The sequence below is a fragment of the Osmerus mordax genome, chromosome 28 (genome assembly GCF_038355195.1).
Source record: "Osmerus mordax isolate fOsmMor3 chromosome 28, fOsmMor3.pri, whole genome shotgun sequence".
NCBI lineage: Eukaryota > Metazoa > Chordata > Actinopteri > Osmeriformes > Osmeridae > Osmerus > Osmerus mordax.
The window spans coordinates 1,634,593-1,648,154 of record NC_090077.1 but is presented as its reverse complement, the minus strand read 5'-3'; the positions used below and the strand labels follow the sequence as shown (position 1 = coordinate 1,648,154).

The 13,562-nt window shown below is 46.3% G+C and overlaps 2 protein-coding genes across 2 annotated transcripts in view; both read right to left on the bottom strand.

The window, feature by feature from the left end:
• Positions 1 to 7,168, bottom strand: part of trpv4 (transient receptor potential cation channel, subfamily V, member 4) — a 53,111-nt gene extending 45,943 nt beyond the window's left edge. Inside the window, 12 exon segments of the mRNA XM_067230934.1 lie at positions 21 to 51; positions 54 to 125; positions 128 to 163; positions 793 to 903; positions 905 to 940; positions 942 to 1,093; positions 2,558 to 2,698; positions 3,860 to 4,012; positions 4,984 to 5,159; positions 5,895 to 6,343; positions 6,531 to 6,602; positions 6,904 to 7,168. Coding sequence (XP_067087035.1) covers positions 21 to 51; positions 54 to 125; positions 128 to 163; positions 793 to 903; positions 905 to 940; positions 942 to 1,093; positions 2,558 to 2,698; positions 3,860 to 4,012; positions 4,984 to 5,159; positions 5,895 to 6,343; positions 6,531 to 6,539 — 1,366 coding nt within the window. The 5' untranslated portion in view covers positions 6,540 to 6,602; positions 6,904 to 7,168.
• A 1,782-nt stretch (positions 7,169 to 8,950) lies between these two features.
• gltpa (glycolipid transfer protein a) lies at positions 8,951 to 13,249 on the bottom strand. Its single transcript, XM_067231332.1, has 5 exons — positions 13,037 to 13,249; positions 11,162 to 11,220; positions 10,941 to 11,074; positions 10,663 to 10,813; positions 8,951 to 10,433 (listed from the first exon to the last, which is right to left on the bottom strand). The coding sequence occupies exons 1-5, from the start codon at positions 13,137 to 13,139 to the stop codon at positions 10,251 to 10,253; spliced, it is 630 nt and encodes a 209-aa protein (XP_067087433.1). The 5' UTR covers positions 13,140 to 13,249; the 3' UTR covers positions 8,951 to 10,250.
• Between the last annotated feature and the right edge of the window lie 313 nt (positions 13,250 to 13,562).

The following is a 13,562-nucleotide window of genomic DNA, read 5'->3' as shown; positions in this document are numbered from 1 at the left end:
AGGATCTCCAGCACAGAGACCCTCCTCTCCGCAGGTGTCCAGGGAGGAGAGTGGTCGTACAGGGAGGAGTACACCGGGCCGTACGCCCAGTCCTTGAACTTCCGGGAGAGGTGGCGCGCCTCCTCTCGTCCTTGATCTCCCTCCTGATGATGTGCTGGAACACCTGGGGCCAACAGGGAAGTGACACGTCACCAAACACATCCTTCATCCCCCACGAACACATCCTTCATCCCCCACAAACACATCCTTCATCCCCCACAAACACATCCTTCATCCCCCACAAACACATCCTTCATCCCCACAAACACATCCTTCATCCCCCACAAACACATCCTTCATCCCCCACAAACACATCCTTCATCCCCCACAAACACATCCTTCATCCCCCACAAACACATCCTTCATCCCCCACAAACACATCCTTCATCCCCCACGAACACATCCTTCATCCCCTACAAACACATCCTTCATCCCCTACAAACACATCCTTCATCCCCCACAAACACATCCTTCATCCCCCACAAACACATCCTTAATCCCCCATGAACACATCCTTCATCCCCTACAAACACATCCTTCATCCCCCACGAACACATCCTTCATCCCCCACGAACACATCCTTCATCCCCCACAAACACATCCTTCATCCCCCACAAACACATCCTTCATCCCCCACAAACACAGGTCCGCACCGAGGCCACGCTTCACCACTCCACCACCGCCAAGTCAAGACCGAGCCACGTGATCGACGGGTTGTGTCGGACCTCCCAGTCCCCCCCCCCCGTGTCTTACCCCGATCTTGCCCAGCTTGGCGCACATCATGAGGGGCGACATGCCGTCGTTGTTCAGCACGTCCTCCAGGTTGCATTCTGGGTAGAGCTTGGCGCTCTTGATGAGGAGCAGGGTCGTACATCTTGGTGAGGAAGCGGGTGTTGTCGCGGGGTGTTGTCTGCGATGTGCACCAGGGCGTGGAGGACTGTGTTGCCCCGGGAGTCCTGGCGACGCAGGTCGGCCTTCTTGTGGGCGTTCTCCGTCAGGTAATGCACCATGTCGGGCTGGTTGGTGCAGGCCGCCAGGGATAGGGGCAGCTCACCTGGACGGATGTAGCACACACACAGAAACACCCAACACACACACAAGAAAGTGACACAGATGTCATTCCCTGGACTACTGCTGAGTATAGACTTATTCCAGAGCAAAAAAAGAGGCAAAAAAATAAATATCAGAAGTTTATTCAGGAATCGAAAGCACTTCCAACATGTTTTGGGGAAAGCGCACTAAATATGGATCAAAGATTTGACTTTAATCCTCGCACTGAATAGAGCACAATTAGTTGTTGTTGGAGGGAGGGGCCCATTGAGAACACTCTTCCAGCAGCAGCTGCTGAGTTGAGCTGTTGCCATGGGTGACAGATTACTCTGTCACCTCGCATAGAGACGCCCGTTCTTTCCTGGATTTGCACGGGTGCTTGCGGTGCATTAGCGTGAGCGCTAAATCCCATTAGCTGCCCGCTCTGCCAGGCTCCCACTCACCTCACTGCAAAGCTCCGCAGCAAATTACACTCACTGTGCTAGGGACGAGAGAGAGAGAGAGAGAGAGAGAGAGAGAGAGAGAGAGAGGGGGGGGGGGGGGAGAGAGAGGGGGGGAGAGAGAGAGAGAGAGAGAGAGAGGGGGGGGAGAGAGAGGGGGGGGAGAGAGAGAGAGAGAGAGAGAGAAAGAGGGGGAGAGAGAGGGGGGGAGAGAGGGAGGGATGGGGTGGTGTGGGAGTGGTTGGAATACAAAAACCCTTACACATGGTGTGTCTTAAAACAATTTAAAATATATATATTGCCTAACCAAATGTTCCTCCTCATTTACATGTCTCTCTCTCTCCCCCTCTGTGGGAGGTTGACCCAGAGGCCAGGGTGTGAGGCTCTACCACCAGCAGGGGGCAGTGTTCAGGCCTCGGGGAGGGAACACTTGGCCAGAAACCTCCGTGATGTTTGACTGAGCAGGGCAGCGCGGGAGAGAGAGACAGAAACATAGAGAGAGAGAGAGAGAGAGAGACAGAAACATAGAGAGAGAGAGAGAGAGAGAGAGAGAGAGAGAGAGAGAGAGAGAGAGAGAGAGAGAGAAGAGAGAGACGAGAGAGAGAGGAGAGAGAGAGAGAGAGGAGAGAGAGGGGAAGGGATGTTTGCTTTTCTTGGGCAGCAGGACACAGACACTTTTCAACAAGGTCCTGTTCAGATACTCGTGGAACGAGTGACGTTCTGCCCCCCCCCCCCCCTTTTGAAGACTTTTCCAGCACAAAACTGCCAAATCTGGAAAATGTAATTTATAGTACTTATTGAGTACGTTTTCTATACTATAATTAATAATAAATATCATCAAACGATTTTGCTTCACTAGAAGGATATTTTGAACGAAAGAATCACAAAATAGTTTTTTAACTGGATTTCATAGACCACTACAGAGCATATACAGAATATCTTCATTCAAAACTGATAGAAACGAACGTTCAAAACCCGAGACTGTCTTTTTGTCACATCAATAAAGTTTTCCTCCCGTTCAAACTCACCAAAGTAGAAGCATCCCCCCTCGTCTCTGGGCTGGAAGAAGCGCCCGCGGGCCTGCGCATGCACGTCCGCACCCTTCTCCACCAGCAGCTCCACGTACTGCTTACAGCGGCGTTCTACAGCGATGTGGAGCGCCGTTTGACCTGCATCATACCACACACACACACACACACAGAGGAGTACACTGATTACACTTGTGGAACGGGGTACAGGTGTCGGTTATTGTAACGTTTGTGACTTCCCTGCGGGCGGAACGGGGAGGTAGTCGGCTGGAGGTTAACCTCAATGTCTGAAGGCATTCATTCGCAGATGTAAATCTTTTCTGGGATTTGATTAACAAGATGCACGGGCCCGTTGAGATTGTTTTTTCTATTACATTTGAATTTGCCGGTTTGCCAATTTCCTCTGGTCCGTAAATAATGGGTGGAGGTGAACCCAAGGAAGCAGCTGAACAATACCCAACCATGACCTCTGACCTTCCTCCCTGGGAGAGACTCCTAATCATAGAAATAAATGAGGATCGGAGAAACAAAGGAGACCTCGGCCCTCATTTACAGACACACACCGACACAAACACACTGTACACACACAAACACACATTCCATCTTGCTTGTTGTGTATGTTCATTAAGGGGACCAGAGCCAGCAGTCTGGAGAGCATATGGTTCGGAGTGACTACATGGCAAACACCATCTGTCCTCTCCACTCCTGCAGGAGGTGGAGGATGCAGGAGCAAGGTGTGGAGACCACATCCCAACAGTCGCTCGTCTAATTAGCCACCGTCCTAATTAGAACCCCTTTACCTCATGAATAAAGTGCACTGATAAGACTTACAGTAGTGCCTCTCAAAAGGACCAAACGGCAAAAAGCAAGGCACCAGTTATTTAACCATATGTGAGAGAAGGGTGGTATTTGAGTATCTTCACAGTATTTCTGTGTATGAAGTATTCAGGTTCCTGCTTTAGGGGCTGTCTGCTTCTGGACACGTTTGGTTTCCTGTGGAAGCACAGGAGCCCAACAGAGCCCCTCCCTGGCGGGCTGGAGCCCGGAGTGTGTGGGCTCTTTGTGCCATGGCAGGGAGGGTGTGGGGCTTCTCCAGGATATTAGCCTGTCCAGAGGTACAGCATGGCAGGCTACAGCACAGTAGCCCAGCACTGAATTGCACAGTACAGTACAGCACAGCACAGCACACAAAAACTAACCGAAGAGTTTCAGTGTTCTCCGGATCATCTCTATTTTCCAATAGCCTCCTTGATATAAATTAACCCACAATGTGGTTGATGTTCTGAGGCCGTGTGCCCGTACCTCGGTAGTAAACGTCTCTGAAGGGGGTGTTGATGAAGTCTCGTAGGTTTCCAGTCTTCTCTGCTATGTCCGCCAGCAGGGGAATGGTGTCGTTCCGACCACTGTACAGGTTGAGCAGGGCTTTGGGCAGACATGTTTTGCCGGTGGAAGGTTCTGGAATAGAATAGAACGGAATATATCAGAATACAATTGAAGGGGGAATGGAACTGGTTCAACGGCGTTATGAGGAAGGATGAGATCATGGCGAGATCAGATTTTAAAAAATCATCCCCATTGTATCTGGGGATCTACAGTATAACGTTGAGGGGGTTTGAAAAACGGATGTAAGAGGTGGAAGAGGAGAAGACGAGTGATGAGTCACTCAGATAAGGGAGGGAGGACAGGAAAACATGAGAACATCGTGCCGTCATGATCAACAGAGCTGTTCAAGCTGAGCTCAACTGAGTTGACTCCTGTCTGTTTACTCTGAGGAAGAGAGGCTCTCTTCCAACAGTGGATCCTACTCCATATAGCCTCCTTCAAGAGCAAAACAGTTTGCTGTGATTTCTCTCTGCTCCCTGTTACACGCCCCCATAACCCCCCGTCTCCCCTCCCCAGTCCAGCTCCCCACCCTGTAGGAAGCTATCCCTCGACCCGCCTGGAGCAGGACAATGCCTCTGGGATCACAAGGACAAGCTCCTCTCAACCAGACGGAGCCAGGATCAACAGGCCCGTCCTGTCCGGGGAATACAGAGGTCCCTGGTGAAGAGTAACGCAGTGACTGTGTTCTCTAGAGGGAGACGGAGATTTGTTGGGACATCTGGTGGATTTTATTTATACTTTTTGCATTTGATCAACATTCCTGGGAGGCTAACAGCTGGAACGGCTGAGCTGTAAGTTACTTGGTTACTTAGTGACTCTTAATCTCTTCCACTTCTTACTTCTCTCTCACTCACTCTCTCTGTCTGTCTGTCAGTCTCTCTCACGCTTTCTCCCCCTCCCTCTCCCCCTCCCTCCCTCCCTCCCTCCCTCCCCCTCCCTCCCCCTCCCTCCTCTCCCTCTCCACATTAGGTTGTGAAAGCGGCCGGGCGACAGGGCAGACAGGCAGGAGCTATCTGACAGAGGTCCCGCCCCTGGGGTCTGACCTCTGAACTCCTCGTCGGTGAGCCTCTTCTCATGGCCCTGCAGGTATTCCAGCAGGCCCTCCAGGGCCCCAGGCTCGGCCCTCGACACGCCCTCGAACAGGAGGCAGCGGTTAAACTCCTTGAGCACCTTGGGGGGGTCCGAGACGGGACCCTCGTCGCAGGACGCCTGAGTCTTCCTGTGTGGAAGGAGAGACACCAAAAGTTGACACACAAAAACACCCAGGATGATTCCCATCACTCCCTCCGTGTTGTTGCCACATAATGTCGTCGCATTCTCGATGTGTGACATGATGAGAGAGCGTGAGTGCGAGAGAGAGAGCGAGAGAGAGTGAATTACTCTCATGTCACAAAGAGAACGGCTGATGAGCACCAGCTGTGACTGGTGTGACGTTACGGCAAGGTCCCCTGCAGGAGGACAAACAGTGATGTGATGTTCCCCTGCCTACGCCTGGCCTGCCTAGCGTGCAGTACAGTGAGCTCAGTGTGTCTGGGGCTGGTGGGGCCGCCAAGGAACAGACAGACCGCCACCTGAATACCTCAACTAACGGCCAGAGGAAAAAACAACAACAAAGTGTCAGTTAGCTCCTTGAATGCTCCGTGTGTGTGTGCTTCCCCAATAGACACACCTGTGTCTAAGCATTCGGTGCACCTCTATTTTTAATGAGCTACTTTTTCCACACCGCAGTTCATTATGTTGAAGTGAAAGCACACTGTTGAGCTGAGATATCGTTTTGACAGACATACCGACAATAGCTGCCTGCACAAACTCTCATGTGTGGTCCGCCTGGAAGAAGCTTACCTCCCAACCACTTCTTTACATCGGATCGTGACAACCAACCCTACAATCCGTAAGCTTCCATAAACAGCGGTTTGTGTCCACTGTAAACTATGTGAAGAGGCCCATTTCTCACCCGCGTGGGAGCTTCTTCCTGCGCTTCTGGTTGTTGCCTTGTCGGTAAGTTCCGTAGTCAAACAGGGAGTCCATCGGGGCCTTCTTGGGCCCGGGCGCCACGGGGGATTCGTACATGCTGTTCTCCAGCAGGTCCATAGGACTTGTGATGCCCTTCTTGAAGGCACCCTGGAACTTCATGCGCAGGTTGGGCCTGCCGTCTCCTGCCTGCCCTGCCCGGGCCGGGTCCTGGGGTGAGTCCTGGCTCTGGTCCAGCTGGGCCGAGGGCGCGTCGGCGCTGTCAAACAGTCCTGCCAAGTCGGACAGGGAGCCGTCGGTGTCCTGCTGGCCTTCTCCCCCGCCCTCGCCTCGGACCGGGGTGTGTCCGTTCTCCGTGCTGACGGCGGGAGCGGTGTCAGCCCTCGTCATGGCGACACGATACCTCTTCAGGAGAGTGGTTGCTGAGTTGGTCTGGAAATATCACAAGATCAAACTTAATACCGAAGCAAATAAGCCAGGAAAAAGAGAGTAGTTTTCAATCACCAGTGAGCTACGCTCAGCTGAATGTCCAGGATAATAAAACATGAGTGACTGGGATCTCTACAGATATTCAACAGCGTTTTAGGATTAAGAAATGTACAACTTAATATTTGTTGACCTCATTCATCCCTTTTTTTCAGTTCAGTTTCTTCAGGGTAAACAGGAAGTGATGAGTGAGCATGTAGGGCTCCTCCTGTATGTCGCAAAAGAGTAAAACACAAGTCAAGTTAGAATTCCTAAAAAAACATGAACTTGTGTGAAATGAAACACTGGATCCAAATATGTGTTAGCATGAAGCATCAATGTGCAAACTGAGCCAAGCCCTGTCAAATACAAGGTAGGATAAACAGAAGGTGTTTTAGTTTTCACTAAAACCCCTTGGCAAACTAGGCTGTGTATGTTAAGTAATATAAAAATAATAAAAATACAAAATCTGATTTATCCGACTTTATTTTACATTTCTTAACACCTTGTGCAGATGTCTACTTTACCTTTTATACACGACCATCCATTGCCAGAAACTTGTGAGAAATTCCGACACACAAAGAGCCTTATTAGAGTGAATGATAGCTATTACTACAAGAGGCCTGAGAAAAACAGAAACCTTGCAAAGGAGGCGAAGACCCTGAATATCTACAGTCTGCACTTGGATTCAGCCAGGGGAAACACAGATGACTCACACACTGGACATGTCCTATCCAGCGGACGCTTACTGGTCGGGGGTGAAAAGACAACAGGGCAAAAGGGAGGATTCCTTTTCCAAACTTTCCAAGTACATGGGAGACAAATGAATGAGTCATGCTGGCATACAAGAGTGGGATCATCGAGGTAACCATGGGGGGGGGGGGGGGGGGGGGGGGAGACACCCAACTAGGAAGGCATCTAGGGAATATTGTGGCCAAAGCTAGAATGGGGGTTTGTCACTTGGTTTGTTTAGGGCACAGTCACCCTAGAGATGTGTGACTTCCTTCACAGAAGTCTGAACGTGACATGATCCAGGCACAGGACGCCTGGGGTCTGTTTGTCTGGGAACACGGGATTAACTTAAGACAGAAAAGATCTGGTTTCAACATAGTCTTAAGCGCTTCATACACTTCACATTCATGAAGATGTCTGTTAAATGTCATTTCAAAAGTTAAACTACAGAGCCAGGGATTACTTTTGTTTACAATTTTGGATGGTAGGTTCAGCTCATCATCCCAAACAATAGGTAGATGCCAATATAAACAAAAGTAACCTGAGAAGCTACCTAACAGGTAATAGACTCCTACGATAAACTGGATTTTAACTCAATTTAAATAATTTAGCTTTTACTTCCACCATATTAGTTCTTGTAACAATACACAAACCTAAACGTCTGATAACAATTTTTCTAAAGGACTGTTCAAGTAAACTGGGCGCAAGACTGTCCAACAACAGATTCATCCCAAATAAATTGAATAGTATTTAGCTGTTTACCTTCAGACGCGATTCAGATGGAGCACGTTCAAACGCGTTTTGGATTGAACTGGCAGTAATGCGTACACTTAAAATATCCTGTTAACAATTTTTTGAACTTTTAAATCATATCACACAAGTTGCTGGTTCTTCGATTCCTTTGACACTGATTCTGACTGCACCGCTGTTCACCTTCCATGTTTCCAAACTCTGTCCCCCACCACCGCCCATTCTGCCCAACAAGAGACGCTTTATAAAAGTTTAGGGTGGGGACTGGGAAAGAAAGTTAGGACTCAAATGACAACTGCCATTAACATCCCAAACTCTTTGTTGCTGGTCGACATAGGCTACTTATACGAAATGATGACACTGGCTTCGTTCAAAACTTTGATTTACTAAACACTGCATATTTTACATGTTCATACATGCACTCTTGCGAGACCCGGCTGTCTGAACGACCTGTGCTCGAGTCCCATCTTGAAAAAAACAGCACCCCCAAGTGGACAAAAAGAGTCACGTCGGGCTACAGAAAGTAAATAACATCTTAATGGTTTATTTTAAAAACATTCATAACATCACGATGAAAAAATAGTATTATGCAGACAATTTCACTGCAATCAAATATCTGTACCGTATTTTGTTGGAGAAAGAGAAATATATTGAGCGTTCAAAACAAACCAATAGTATGCATATCTGGAACAAGCATAACATCAGTTAGAATACATTTCTTTTAGCAAAAGCAAGGCAGTTCATTACACAGTGTCAAGCCACTATGAAATAACAACAGGCCAAACTACCATCAAATAATTCAAATAATGACCAGCTTCTCAAGTCTTGTTTATCACTGTTCTGCTAGTTTACTCCAGTGATTTCCTGTAGCACTTCAACAAGGTTGTATCTATACACGTGTTATTAGTTTAAATATCCTAAACGAACACATCAGCATTATGAAGACAAAATCCTTCAAAGGCACCAGAAAAAACTCAAGTAATTGAGTAGAGAACACCATTTAGTATTGTTGGACCAGGGTATCTAAGAACATGCTGGATGTTACACTTGTCTAAACAGGACTGACTGGTTCTTGCTCAGTGTCGCAGTTCCGCTCCTAGGTTTACATTATAGGCCTAAATGAACTGTTTGTCACCAGCTGAAGGCACAGTTTGGTATGTTGTGTTCTAAGAAACCCTCCAGTCGACCTTGCAAAGGCAAACCCTTTTTATAATCAAAAGGTAACTTTGTCATTTCAATCCCAAACACAATCTGATTATAACTGGTTAAAATAACATCTACCTAAGTAATATAATAGCCTAGATAAGAGTTAGTCGACTATCTCCACACATGCAATCATTCTGTTACTTCAATGTACCGATTACTAAACCTACACAAACTCCTGGAACTGGAATGTTGAGTTTTTCAGGACTAGTACTAGTACTCCTACTAGTACTAGCTAGAGAAGATAAAAAATGATTTTAAATAGCAAAATAGGTTTCTCAAGTAAGAGAAGTTACTTCCAATAAATACATAACATAATATATTAAATATAGCATTGCAATGATTACAGTAATGACATAAAAAGAATAAATACAACATTTTTGGTATCGGTAACCATTCAGTTATTCCATGAACAACAAGGTCTCTATTCTGTTAAAGTGCTCGCTTACTGTTTCAAGTGTTTTGCCTGTGAGACAGATGGAGATTTCAGAGACAGACTGTGATTGGTTAACAGCATGATTGCAGGACATCATCAATAATTGCAGAAGACACTCAGAGAGGAGATGGACACGGCGTAGACTGGGTCTGTGTACTACAACACTGGATCTCGGATCCCTCCCTAAATAGATTGTCTTATAAACCAGAGGAATCCACCAAACCTTGGGCCATATTTTTTGCGAATTGGAGCCACACCTAGGAAATACCACAGAAGAAGTATTGACCTAAAGATTTGATTCACACCTGTGGATGCCTGAATTCCATGATGATTTTGGTTACTAGCATTACATTTTTTGAAAATTCAGCCTGGCACTGCTTCAGAGGGCAAAAATCACCCCTCATTTACTGTTGCTAAGCTTGGCCATCACAATATATAGAATAGAATTCCTATTTCACTTTAGTATTTCAGATGTGGACAGCAGTATTTTCATGGTGATGTTAATGATGCATACCATATATAACCATACGGTATATTTTCAGGATTGATCTGTTTTTGTAAGTAATGTCATAATATAAATAAAATAAGATTATAAAAATTTATATTTTTGACTGGAGGTGATTTCCCAAACTTATTTTAGGTCGGATTTATTTTCAGGACTTTTTACCCGTTCTCTCGCGTCTGCGAAAACAAGGACGTTCGACAAACATGTAAAACATCAGGCCCAGTCAGAGGCGAAGCTACGGACACTCACTACACTGTGTAGTCTAGCTCTGCATTCATCCTGGTGTACATCTCATAGATGGCGTCGACAGTGGCAGTGAAGTTCACTAGAAACTGCCTGACTTTCTCCAGGCAGTCCTCTTCTTTGACCTCCCGTCCTTTGGAGAGGGCCTTCAGGAAATCAGACTTATAAGGGGCGGCAAAAACAGCGGCCTGAAGGGAAGACGGACTTGTCAGCGAACACACAGACGCTTAGCAACAAGACAGCGAACACACAGACGCTTAGCAACAAGACAGCAAACACACAGACGCTTAGCAACAAGACAGCGAACATACAAATATACACAAGAGACAGTTTTAAAACTAGCTCTTCCAGCAAAATGGGTGCATCTTCCGAGTTTGGAATCAAAGACTTGCGCCTGAATGCTGTGAGCGGTCTGACCTTGAAGAGCTGCTGCACGAGCCACCCGTGGTACTTCTTCAGGGCTAACTCGTAGGCTTTGGTGGCGTTGACACGGATATGGTTTGGGTTGTTCTCATCCTTCTCCCCGTCCACCAGGCTCTGTAGGAGCACTTGGATGAACTTTAGTCCCCTTGTTGAGAAGAAAGACAAGGCATGTCAACATAGCCACATACATACCAGATACTGCAGCTTATCTACGTCCATGACAGCATGCTTTACATTGACATTTAAATCAATGACAATAAATATCCTTTGACCTCTTCAGCCACATCAGTGCCAAGGTAGCTCCAACTCTAGGCCACTCTGATCCATGCATCTCCTTTTCTGCCTCTACGATCTGTTGCAGGGTCTTAAACCTGGTGGGATTGCTGTCATAAACCGCTTTGATTTTCTAAAGAAAGACAAAAGAACACATTCGTCTATGGACATATAACAACCAGTATGGCCTTTGACCTTCTGCAATGTGTTTTCCTCTTACTGTGATGTTCCCCGCAACATCTGCCTTGATTGGAGCGAAAATGGTGGAACCAAGACAATCTGCGGAAAGAAGAAAACATGAGATGAAAGTTAAACCCCCCGTACCGATGAATAGTAAGCTTCATGTACATTCCTCACAGCTATGTAAAGCTCCACCAGTCCTGGTGACCTCCAGCCTACATGAGGTTTTGAAAGTGTGGTAAACTCTGTAAAAAGCCTGTGCTAAACAAACATCAGAGAATACTGAACAACATGCCCTCTTAAATAGAAGGGCTCACTGTCCAGCCCCCCTGGCAGATTTCTGAAAGAGCTCGCCAACTCGCCAAGAGTTGTGACACCACACAATCAGATTTTATGTGGTGAGGAAAACCAGCGTATACTGGTAACTAAGCAACACAGGCCCACTGACGATCATTATGTGTTAACTATGTAGGCTGATATGTAAAATGGTAAACTGCTTTATCCATGGTGGTCATCAACAGCTTGTGGTTTCACTGGGCCATGGTAGCTTTGTTTCGGACCTGTGCTGAATCCATCAGTAGCCAGACATCCTAGAGTACCAACCACACAGGGCTACGGATCAAGTAATGACAGAGCTGGCAGTCCTCAGCTTCCAAGCCTTCACAGGAACCCACTCGTGACAGAGTGCCCATTGTGCCCGTGGCAACAGTGTCATCTCCAGTTACAGAGACGTTCCGACCGTTTAGAAGGCAGCCAGCCTCTTTATCTATTTATCCTGAGTGTCCTCATTATCACAGGCCAACGTGCACCTCTCTGTTCCTGGCCTGGCGGCTACAATGCAGCCTTTTCTCCCCCTTTCTCCTGGTACTCTGACTTCACGCATGTGACCATGCAGTGCCCAAACAGTGGCTTTTGGAAAAGCCAGCCAATGTCATGAAAGCAGGGTTCATATCTAGAGCTCTACCTGAAGCTTTAGAGCACAAAAGAAGCTCATAGCACTGTGATAAACAATTAGTGGGCCCACTGTACCAAATACACATTGACTAGGTTCACTCTGTGGGACAAATAGCTTCTGAGTTGATCACGGTTGAAAGGAAAGTTGGCTAAGATATTTGGGTCAAATGAGACAATGAGTATAAAATGGAAAGATGTCCACATCAGTCTTGGGTCCTCACGCGGGTTTCACATAGCAAATTCAATAGAGAACCATTGGCATATTAATACAGAATGAAGCCACACAATGATGCTCTGAAGCACCATACTGCTAGTGAATGGGGATGGGGAACTCAACACCACGCTAATCAATTTTCACAACTTAAAATCGAGGCCAGTGAAATTAATTATGTATGCAGAAAGGTTTGCTGCCAGCTTGATGAAGAAATGCGATACAAAAAAGATTACGCGTTGTGGCATTTAATTGCATGAACTTGACAGAGGTGTTTTGACAGATTTCTTCTCACATTTGTGGCTGCATTTATTAATCAACGTTTAAGAAAAACATAAAACATCTGGCTCTTAATAATCCTCAGTTATCGTCGTTTAAGTCCTAATGAAACAAATCAAGGCCCATTCACTTGCAAATAGATTTTGGTTAAAACATTCTGTTCATTTGGATTGATGCATCAATCTCTTAATGGTTCATGCCGTACAATGATCGACGCAGTCTTTGAAAACAATGGTATTTCTTATTTATTTTTCAACTTTATCATTTGAAATACACATTTGTATTAATCTCAACAAAAGCTGCCTTTTCAGACAACTGTATAAGAGACTGATCTGAGTCCGAACTCGATTATTTGACAACTAAGTTGGAAGTAGTCCACTTTGTCACCAGCGCAAAACAACAACAGCGCTATCTAAGATACATGCCAAAAGCCATAAATGAGTCAGTATGAACTTATCAGTATATACTTACCAAAGAATGGCGGAAGATATGAAACCGACTCTAAGAATGATCTGGTTTCCACCTTTTTGTCGGCAGGAAGCTGTTTGAACTGATGCTCCACAAGAAGAGCCATTGTGATCAAGTTTACCCACTAAGTGCTACACTACTGACAGCAGGAATGGGGTTGAATATGTATGCCACTCTTGAAAACACAGATTTGTAAAACGACCCCGGAACTGCGGTGCCAGCCTTTTCCTCCAAGCACTCCGAACGAATAGCAGAGGCGCTGAGAAGCACAGCTGACCACATTGTGAAGGCTTGCAACAACAAGTCAACCAATCATATTATGTTTCTGTAGTCTAGGCAATTACACATTTCCTTCACTTACAACCCCAATATTAGTATGTTAAGCTTTATTTCATTATTTTATTCAGGGTCCTCATCTAAACTTTACTTCTGTTTCAAATAAAAGGTAGCCTAACAGACAAATTATGACTTGCACAGCAATCTTAACTTATTGTCAATAATTGAATTGAAGTAGCCACTTGAGAAACAT